General features: G+C 42.3%; 1 gene segment (V, D, J or C); it reads left to right on the plus strand.

Moving 5' to 3' along the window:
* The first annotated feature begins 3571 nt into the window (after nt 1-3571).
* On the plus strand, nt 3572-10419 carry LOC125310182. The segment is given in 4 exon segments: nt 3572-3635; nt 3760-4075; nt 8357-8394; nt 10014-10419. Coding segments are annotated over 4 exon segments (705 nt in total).
* The last annotated feature ends 447 nt before the right edge of the window (nt 10420-10866 follow it).

Genomic DNA, 10866 nt, shown 5'->3' on the forward strand with positions numbered 1-10866 from the left:
CCCCACCTGCCCTCAGTTCACTGCTGCTGTCCGTGGTGCTGAACTGAGGGCAGGTCGTCCACAGTGACCCCTCTACCCAACCTGCTCTCAGTCCACTGCTGCTGTCCGTGGTGCTGAACTGGGGGCGGGGCGTCCACAGCGACCCCTCTACCCCACCTGCCCTCAGTCCACTGCTGCTGTCCGTGGTGCTAAACTGGGGGCAGGTCGTCCACAGTGACCACTCTACCCAACCTGCCCTCAGTCCACTGCTGCTGTCTGTGGTGCTGAACTGGGGGCGGGTCGTCCACAGTGACCCCTCTACCCCACCTACCCTCAGTCCACTGCTGCTGTCCGTGGTGCTGAAGCTCCTCCATCTTGTATTCCCTCAGTGTCTGTGCTGGGTGGGATGGTAGCAGCAGGCTGCTCCTATTGGCTGCTGTCTGGCTCTGAGTGATGAGGAGTTTGAGATGACTGATCACATGAGCAAACCAATCGGATCAGGTCAGTTCAGCATTGACTGCTGGCCACAGGAACACTGTTGCAGGACTCTGGAGTTCTCCCCAGTTCCTGCAGTAGGGTCGTGGGCAGCCTTCTACACTTGAGGGACAGATTGTACTGCATCAGCACTATCTTCAGTGTACCAGGAATATGTACAGCGGGGAAAATAAGTATTGAACACGTCAACATTTTTTTCAGTAAGTATACTTCCAATGAGGCTATTTGCATGAACTTTTCACCAGACATTAGTATCAACTCAGATAATCCACCCATATAAAAAAATCCAAACATTAAAGTCCGTAGGTAGAGTTATGTGTAATAAAGTGGAATGACACAGGAAAAAAGTATTGAACACGGCTGCTGAAATTTCTTAAATACTTTGGGGAAAATCCTTTATTCGTAATGACAGCTTCAAGGCATTTCCTGTATGACGAAACTAATCAGTTACAGTATTCTGGTGTGATTTTGGCCCATTCTTTTAAACTGATAGTCCTTTAATATTGAATATTCCAGAGGTTCCTCTTGTGAATCCTGATCTTTAGTCAACTTCCAAAACTGTTCAATTGGATTAAAGTCAGGGCCTTGATTTCCTTTCTCTGAAACCAATTGAGAGTTTTCTTTGCTGAATGGTTTGGATCATTGTCCTGCTGGAAGGTCTAGCCATGTCTCATCCTCATTGTCCTGGTGGATGGCAAGATTCTCCCGGAACAAAATGACTCTATTCATTATTCCTTCAACTGTATGAAGTCTGCCAGTACCATGAGATGATAAACAGCCCACACCATGATGCCACCACCTCCAAACCTCACTGTTGGTAGGGTATTTTTAGGGTGATGCACAGTGCCATTTCTCCTCCAAATATGGTGTGTAGCATGACATCCGAAAAAGTTCAATTTTGCTCTCGCCTGACCAGAATACATTCTCTCAGTATTTCATAGGCTTGTCCAAATGTTGTGTATGATTTTCTCTGTAACAATTGTACCAAGTCTTTCTGGAGCTTTCCCTGAGTGGTCCTTGGCTCTTGGGCTACTCTTCTGACTATCCTTCCGACTTCCTGGTCAGAAATCTTGCAAGGAGATCCTGTGCATGGCCAGTTGATGATGCAGTAATGTTCCTTCCACTTGCAGATAATGGCTCCAATACTGCTTGCTGGATGCTTCTGAAGTTTTGATGTGCATCTGTAACCAGTTCCATTGATATATTTTGCAACAATAAGGTTGCAAAGGTCTTGGGAGAGCTCTTTGCTTTTACCCATCATGAAATGTTTCTTGTGTGACACCTTGGTAACAAAAAACCTTTTTATAGCCCACCAGTATGTACTAACCCAGATTATATCAATTTACACAGATAGGAGAGATTATTTCTCTAACTACTTATAGATTCCAGTTTGTTCTTGGCCATTCCTTGCCTTTATGTACTGCTTTTTCTTAGCGTGTTCAATACTTTTTCCCTGTGCCATTCCACTTTTTTAGTCATAACTCTACTTTTAGACATTAATGTTTGGATTTTTATATATGTGTGGATTACCTAAGTTAATACTAATGTCCGGTGAAAATTTCATGTGAATAGCCTCATTGGAAGTATACTTACTGAAAAAAATATTGACGTGTTCAATACTTATTTCCCCCGCTGTACCTCTAACCTCATCACCACTGTAGGAGGATCTCTATTCACGGTTACAGTGAAAGCTCTCACTCACCCACTGTCTCAGCAGTAGAACACAATCCTACTGATATAGAACACAGTTCTACTGATATAGAACACAGTCCTACTGATATAGAACACAGTCCTACTGATAGAGAACACAATCCTACTGATATAGAACACAGTCCTACTGATAGAGATCACAGTTCTACTGATAAAGAACACAGTCCTATAGAGAACCCAGTCCTACTAATAGAGAACACATTTCTACTGATATAGAACACAGTCCTAGATAGAGAACACAGTTCTACTGATAGAGAACACAGTTCTACTAGCTGGGTGGTGTCTGTGCCTTAACAGGTAACATACACTCCTACAAACAAGACATGACATTACAAATATAATCTGTGAGAGGTGAGAGATGAAATATTCGTTCTAACGTAGGTCAGTCAGAGCAACAACGATGTTCTGCCCCACAGACTGTAGCACCTGCAGTGAGCTCCAGCAGCAGCAGTGCAGTCATGTGGAGCCTGACTGAGGGAGCTTTTTGTACGGCGCTTTAGCACTGTGTGAACACCCAGTTACTGTTGATATAGTGGCGACTCTGACAGTAGTAAACGCCTGCATCCTCATCCTGGACATTACTGATGGTCAGAGTGAAGTCACTGCCAGATCCACTGCCACTGAATCTGGATGGAGTCCCAGACTGAAGTGTTTTGCCGTAATAGATCAGGAGTTTAGGAGCTGCTCCAGGTTTCTGTTGGTACCAGGCTAATCGAGGAGAACCCCCTGCACCTTCTACATCACTGCTGGTTTTGCAGTTCAGAGTGACTGATCCTCCCTGTTGAGCAGCTTTCACTGCAGGAGTCTGAGTCACAGTGACCTGTCCATAGGACTCTGTAGAGAAGACAGGCAGAATTTAGAGAAATTAACTTCTCACATATACTAATGAGAATTCAGAAACACACACACACACACACACACGCACACACACACACATTTATATTAATAGAAAATATCATTTAATATCAAGGATCTTACTCTGAAAGCAGAGGACAAGTGTCCAGAGGAAGATGAAGATGAAAGTCATTGTTGTGTTGTCCACTATGAGAATCAGCTCTTAGCCATGAAGACGTGAACTCAGAGGGCTATAAATAAAACTAAAACTGTGACACTCATGCAAACTGAACTGACACGTCTATGTAAATGACTTTTCCTGAGTGAAACTGAGTGCTTTTCTCACTGAGCAGGGTCATCACACTGAGGGGCTACTTTGTGTTTTCTTCCTTCACTGTGTTCAGTCTCCTCAGCAGTGAGAAAAGCACTCAGTTTCACTCAGGAAAAGTCATTTACATAGACGTGTCAGTTCAGTTTGCATGAGTGTCACAGTTTTAGTTTTATTTATAGCCCTCTGAGTTCACGTCTTCATGGCTAAGAGCTGATTCTCATAGTGGACAACTCAACAATGACTTTCATCTTCATCTTCCTCTGGACACTTGTCCTCTGCTTACAGAGTAAGATCCTTGATATTAAATTATATTTTATATAAATATAATTGTGTGTGTGTGTGTGTCTCTGAATTCTCATTAGTATATGTGAGAAGTTAATTTCTCTAAATTCTGCCTGTCTTCTCTACAGAGTCCTATGGACAGGTCACTGTGACTCAGACTCCTGCAGTGAAAGCTGTTCAACAGGGAGGATCAGTCACTCTGAACTGTAGAACCAGCAGTGATGTGTATAATGCAGGGTCATCATTTCCTGAATTAGCCTGGTACCAACAGAAACCTGGAGCAGCTCCTAAACTCCTGATCTATTACGCCAAAACACTTCAGTCTGGGACTCCATCCAGATTCAGTGGCAGTGGAACTCACAGTGACTTCACTCTGACCATCAGTAATGTCCAGGATGAGGATGCAGGAGTTTACTACTGTCAGAGTTACCATAGTGGTGGTGTGTTCACACAGTGATAAAGCGCCGTACAAAAACCTCCCTCAGTCAGGTTCCACATGACTGCACTGCTGCGCTATTTCTGTGTGCTACGATGTGTGTGTGTGTGTGTGTGTGTGTGTGTGTGTGTGTGTGTGTGTGTCATGACACATAAGACCAGACCTGTACATTGAGAAGGTATTTTTTCTCTCCACATCGTGAAATACACTAAAATCTTTCTTCAACTGCTTACACACAAAATATTTGCATATCATACAGTTGTTTACAGTAAACATGTAACTATAACCCCATTACCCCTTATAATACCATAACTCCACCAAATCTGCAAATCCATATAATTCCATAACTCCACCAAATCTGCAAATCCATATAATATAATTCCATAGCTCCACACCAAATCTGCAAATCCATATAATTTCATAACTCCACCAAATCTGCAAATCCATATAATATAATTCCATAACTCCACACCAGATCTGCAAATCCATATAATATAATTCCAAAACTCCATACCAAATCTGCAAATCCATATAATACCATAACTCCACACCAAATCTGCAAATCCATATAATACCATAACTCCACCAAATCTGCAAAGCCATATCATACCATAACCCCATACCAAACCTGCAAAGCCATACACTAATTCTCCACCTTTGACTTAGTTTTCAATTTCATAAAAAACGTTTTGCAGAAGTGTGTCTTCCTCCTCTTCCTCTGTGTGCTACTTTAAGGGCTCCTCCTCTTCCTCCTCCTCATCCTCTTCCTCCTCTTCCTCATCCTCTTCCTCTGTGTGCTACTTTAAGGGCTCCTCATCTTCCTCCTCATCATACTCTTCCTCCTCATATTCCTCTCTGTGCTACTGTAAGGGCTCCCCTGTTGTTTTGGACTGATTGTTGAGTTTACAGTTAAGCACATAAGTGCAAAGTCCTTTTAGGCAAGTCCCTCCACTCGGCGGCCAAATTGCAACGCTTTTTGGGCACTCATCGGGCATCCTATTCGGCAGAAATGCGTGTGCGCAAGGCTTCACAACACCAATTTTGCTCCAGCGGCAAGTTCACAACACATGATTGGCACGATGTCTTCACAACACACCATGTGATTGGCTTAATGTATTCACATCACACCACATGATTGGCTCAATGTATTCATGTCGACGTTTTGCCGAGGAAGGGGTGTGATATGTGTAGACAACGGCCATATTGACGTTACAAACTAACCTCATGCATTTCCATGGAGGATTTTTTGAGTGCTGTGTCTCCTCATTAGAAAGTGAAGTGTCTTCATTCCCGATAGTTGTGTGTAACAATGGGTTCATGGGTGTGTATTTTGGAAGGTAGTGCTTTGGAATTGCAGATAACACATTATCTGAGTTTCTGTCTAAAGAGAAATGTGTTTAGAGTTTTGTAAATAAATTAGTGTAGTGTTTTGCAAAAAGTGTGATGCTGATAATGTGCTTATAGTTGTGCAAATATGGGCTGATGCTCCTTCAGTGTAAGGTGTCGCTAACTGTGGGATACTTTTGATTTTAGTGTTTATGCAATTGTATAAAACTGTAACCTGTTCAGTCAACATACACAACTGTAAATGTGATCTAATGCATTGCATATTAGACAAACTCTGTGAAAGTTCATATAATCTGGGTGATGTGTAACATTTGCCTACAGATGATGTTTTGCATCAGTGCTGGACGCCTCAGTGCCCTAGGAGTGTTTATACTGCAGCCTCAGTAGTGCACATGTGTGAGTTCAGCCTGTCACATCTGAATGGACAACAAGAGCTCTCATCCTCATCTGGACACTCACTCTCTACTGCCAAGGTAGGGTTGATGGACACAGAGTACAGCAGGCTATGATGACCACATCAGGAAGACTGTTTTAAAGAGACAAAGAGAGAGGGTGGGATTGGTGTGGGATTACTGTGATCTTGTGTTAACCCTTAAAGGTGTAGGTTTGCGTTAGGTGAACGTTCTAAGTTCCGCAACAATTGAAGGTTCTAAAATTCTATGTTGAATTCAATGAACCCAGATATTCTTTAGAACGTTCATTTCTCAACATTCCCGTCACACCAGTGTGACGGTACTCCTTTAAGGGTTAATGATGACATCATTCATTTGTGTTCCAGAATGTGAAGGACAGGTCAGTGTGACTCAGACTCCAACAGTGAAAGCTGTTCGTCCAGGACAGACTGTGTCCATGCCCTGTAAAACCAGCAGTGATGTCCATGCTAATTGTTTCCATGGATCCTGGGGTCAGCCATGCCTGAGCTGGTACAAGCAGCAGTCTGGAGAGGCTCCCAAACTGATGATAATTGCTGGTAAATTTCTACATACTGGGACTCCATCCAGATTCAGTGGCAGTGGATCTGGCAGTGACTTCACTCTGACCATCAGTAATGTCCAGGCTGAGGATGCAGGAGTTTACTACTGTCAGAGTGCACACTATATCAACAGTAAATACATGTTCACACAGTGCTAAAGCGCCGTACAAAAAGCTCCCTCAGTCAGGCTCCACATGACTGCACTGCTGCTGCTGGAGCTCACTGCAGAGAACAGAAATGTGTGTGTGTGTGTGTGAGTGTGTGTGTGTGCGTAATAACACATCTGATCACATGAGGAACCCTGTCCATTACATACTCAGATGTCCATTACACACTCATATGCCCATTACACACTCAGATGTCCATTACACACTCAGATGCCCATTAAACACTCAGATGCCCAATACACACTCAGATGCCCATTACACACTCAGATGCCCAATACACACTCAGATGTCCACTACACACTCAGATGCCCAATACCAACTCAGATATCCATGACACACTCTCCCTATGGGTCCATACTCAGCTGCAGGTGAAGGGAGTGTGTGTGCTACACTCACACAGGAGAGCAACAGAACCCTGTGCTGATCTCATGCCAATATGTAAAGGTGAATATGTGAACATACTTTTAGTTGACATGAAATGTTTACTTGCTAATGTTTAGTCCAAACATGTGCAGACGTGCAGCAGACGCTTGTGCTCCTGTGATGCTTCAGCACCTCCTGCAGCAGCAGCAGTGCAGTCATGTGGAGCCTGACTGAGGGAGCTTTTTGTACGGCGCTTTAGCACTGTGGGAACACTGGGCCACTGTGTAGACTCTGACAGTAGTAAACTCCTGCATCCTCAGCCTGGACATTACTGATGGTCAGACTGAAGTCACTGCCAGAACTGGATCCTTCACCAACAAACCTACTTGGAGTTGAGCCAAAACGATAGCTAATGTCATATATTAAAAGTTTAGGAGCTTCTCCAGTTTTCTGGAGATACCAGGAGAAATAGTTGCTAACGATGGGGCTGCTGCTTCTGCAGTTCAGTTTGATGGTTTGTCCCACAGGAACAGCTTTCACTGCAGGAGTCTGAGTCACACTGATCTGGCCCCTGCACTCTGAAACATTTCAAACATTTCAGTGGCATTTGGTTAGTAAATAAATATTTTTATGTGATATTTAAAAATAATCAAATTCTGTTAGCAAATAAACCCCACAAAACATGACTTTGTGGTTTTACCTGGAATGCAGAACAGGAGTGTCCAGAGGAATCTGATGAAAAAAGTCATGTTGTCAGATTTGTGTTCTCCCAAATGACGGTGATCCAGTCCTCTCTGAGATATAAAGCTCTCAGCAGCACAATGTTCAGGTTGGTTATGCAAATATCCCCTCTGTCAGACTGGTGCCTTCAGTTCCCCACCCTTGGAAAGTGAATAAATATGTTAATAAATGTTTTGAGCTCTATTTACCTGGAATAGCACCAGTTTCTGCTCTGCTGAAATCATCATTATCATGTGGTATTCAACTTTCTGTTGAAGTAAATCTTCCCTTATCGCGTTCATCATACCACAAGTGCCCCTGGACAAGACTGGTCACTGAAACCTACAGGCAGTTTCATTTGAGCATCTGCTGGTTTTACCATGAGGAATACTATCATCAGGCCTACAGATTATTGCCACATGGGAAATGTCTTCTTACTTGATAACTTTTTAGGGCGCAGTCTGTGCAAACATAAAAATACTGGTCAGCAAATGGAAGGTATAAGAACTTTAAATGGGCCTGCATTTTTGAACTTGGATTTTTTTTTCTTTATTTTATCAAGGAAAAAGTTATAGAATAAAACATAAAATTAACAATGACAGTGTTTGATCTGCTAACACATGTTGCCCTCACTGTAACGGTATATTGCACTGCCAGTCACAGTCGCTGAGCCGTGAAGAGGTTTTTGTACAGCGTCTCTATGAGTCTGTATCACTGTGGTGGACTTTTGGTGGAGGCACAAGACTTGATGTTGGAAGTAAGTCCTGCTTTCATCTTTAACATAAAATCTTTGTCTACATCTTAGTATTTTGGTAAAAAAAAGCCTTCATATGTGTCATTTTTATATATTCTGCAATGATGCGCTTTATTTAAGAATAGATTAGTCATAAACCTGCCTCTGAGTTTGGTCATAATGTGAAAAACTGAGTTCATTGTGTGTACTGGTGATTGGTGGGGAATCTTAGCCCCTGGTGAAGTGATTGGCAAATCTTTGCTGGATGAATTTTGTTGGGACATCAGAAATTAAAGGCTTGTTGCTTGTGCGCCTCAGAGGAGGGTTTTTGTACGGCCACTGATAGTGTTTGTATCACTGTGGTACACGTTTGGAGGTGGCACTAGACTTGAGTTTGGAAGTAAGTAAACGGTCATACATTTGGAGTATTTTGTAGTTCTATTCTATTCTACTCTACTCTATTCTACTCTATTATATTCTATTCTGTTCTACTAAATTCTATTCTGTACACCATTGTAGGTCTAAGCCGCTTATCCATAGTCTGATGTGTTCACCCAGAAGAGAATGTTGCCGTCTTTTCCTTGTCTCACAGATATATTGGCTCTTGGCTCTTTTTGGGAGATTATGAATTCTGTCCCATTTCTCTTCAACTGTATTTAGGAGAAATAAGGAGTAGAACAATAGATTATAGAACGTGAATTACACTTGCGCTAGAACTTGGGAGACTATTGGAACACAATGTCGTGGGAGTGGAAAGTGAGACATACAAGAAAAGAAAAGAAAAAAACTATTTATTTCTAGGAGAGAAAGGCTAGACAAAGAACAGATCTTATTATGAATTTCATTTCCTCTGGGTAAATTGATATGCTGTTTCTGTAACAGTGCAGAACTTGTGCTTTGGCCATAACTGTGTTTTGCAACTCAAACTGGTTTATTTAACTGTAATGTTGTCGGATTTGTATGTTAGATTGCCTATCATATGCATGTGTTTTCAGAAAATATGTGATGTTAGACTTTGTGATGTGACATCTCCTAACCTGCAACATTATTGGTGTTAGTTCTACAACATTATTCGTTTTGTTATTAATATTTTCACACTTTTTTTATCCAACTGTGAGTCAAACCTAAAATTCTAAAACTTCTGATGCTTTTATTTGGACTGAGATTGTTTAAAGTCTCATTGTTCTTAGCTTTGTGATATGACATCTGGCAACTCTAGTAGCTGCAACAGTACTGGTGTTAGTTTTTCTATTAATATTTCACTATATTTTTGTCTCCTGCTGTGAGTCAGAAAATGGATGATGTCAGACCCAAATTAACTTAAAACTTCTGATGCTTTTATTTGGACTGGGACATTTCTACACAATATTCTGTTCTTATTGCTATAAGTCTCAGTCTTCTTCGACATATCTTTTGATCCAATGTGCTGATGTTACCAGTTGCTAATTACATCAACCTGCTCATGCTTGGTTAATCCATACGGATTAAAAAATATGATCCTTTGAACAAGATCCAGTGTATCTGTAACAGCATGTGGGCCTACTGTCATATAGCATCTGTAATATCGTGTGTAGAGAGGTATTGATGTTTCTCAACAGACGACCTCTTTATTCCTCTCTCTACCTCTTTGGTTCATTTCTCAGGTGACACCCGTCCCAAACTCACAGTCCTGCCCCCCCTGCACACCAGCGGGACTTCAGCCACGGTGATGTGCCTGGCTAACGGAGGCTTCCCGTCCGACTGGGCGCTGAGCTGGAAGGTAGCGGGGAGCAGCAGGAGCGGGGACACCAGTGTCTTTGGCCCACAGAAGGACGGCCTGTACAGCTGGAGCAGCACCCTGACCCTCCCTCTCCAGGAATGGGACCAGGGGCACGCAGTGACCTGCGAGGCAAAGCAGGGCTCCCAGACCGTCACTGAGATCCTGAAGAAATCAGACTGCTCCTAGAGTCTCCTCTGTGACTGTCTTTCTTGATCATCTGAAATATGTGTAGCGTTGAACCTTTCATGTGTTTCAAAAAAGTACTAATAAAGGAGTTTGATGATAAGAGACTGGCAATTGTAGTCTTGTTCTTTATAAATATCGGGAATCCTACTATTAGTCATAAACTAACTTTAATTAACCCATTTACACAGTTATAGTTCAACATCATATGGGGAATTATTCCAATATCATAACGAACTATGAAGGAAGTGCTCTATGAAATTCAATGTTGATGGTGTCAACCATATGAGGTTTTCAGATTTAATCAACAGAGTTAATGAATAACCTGCCTTCTCTACCATCATAAAAAGACCAATTAGACCTTAAAAGTACAGAAATGCTGATGAATCCGTATAAACTCTAGAACTCCCTCATCAGTCTGACTTTACTGTGTGTAATGTGCCCTCATGTAAATCCCTTGAGAACACTTGAACATCTGGCGATAGTGCTGCTCTGTTCTGGGACTAGCAGACCCACTCAGGCCTGGCAATGCAAATCCAAGTTTCCCCCACAGA

The sequence above is a fragment of the Alosa alosa genome, chromosome 17 (genome assembly GCF_017589495.1).
Source record: "Alosa alosa isolate M-15738 ecotype Scorff River chromosome 17, AALO_Geno_1.1, whole genome shotgun sequence".
Taxonomy (NCBI): Eukaryota; Metazoa; Chordata; class Actinopteri; order Clupeiformes; family Clupeidae; genus Alosa; species Alosa alosa.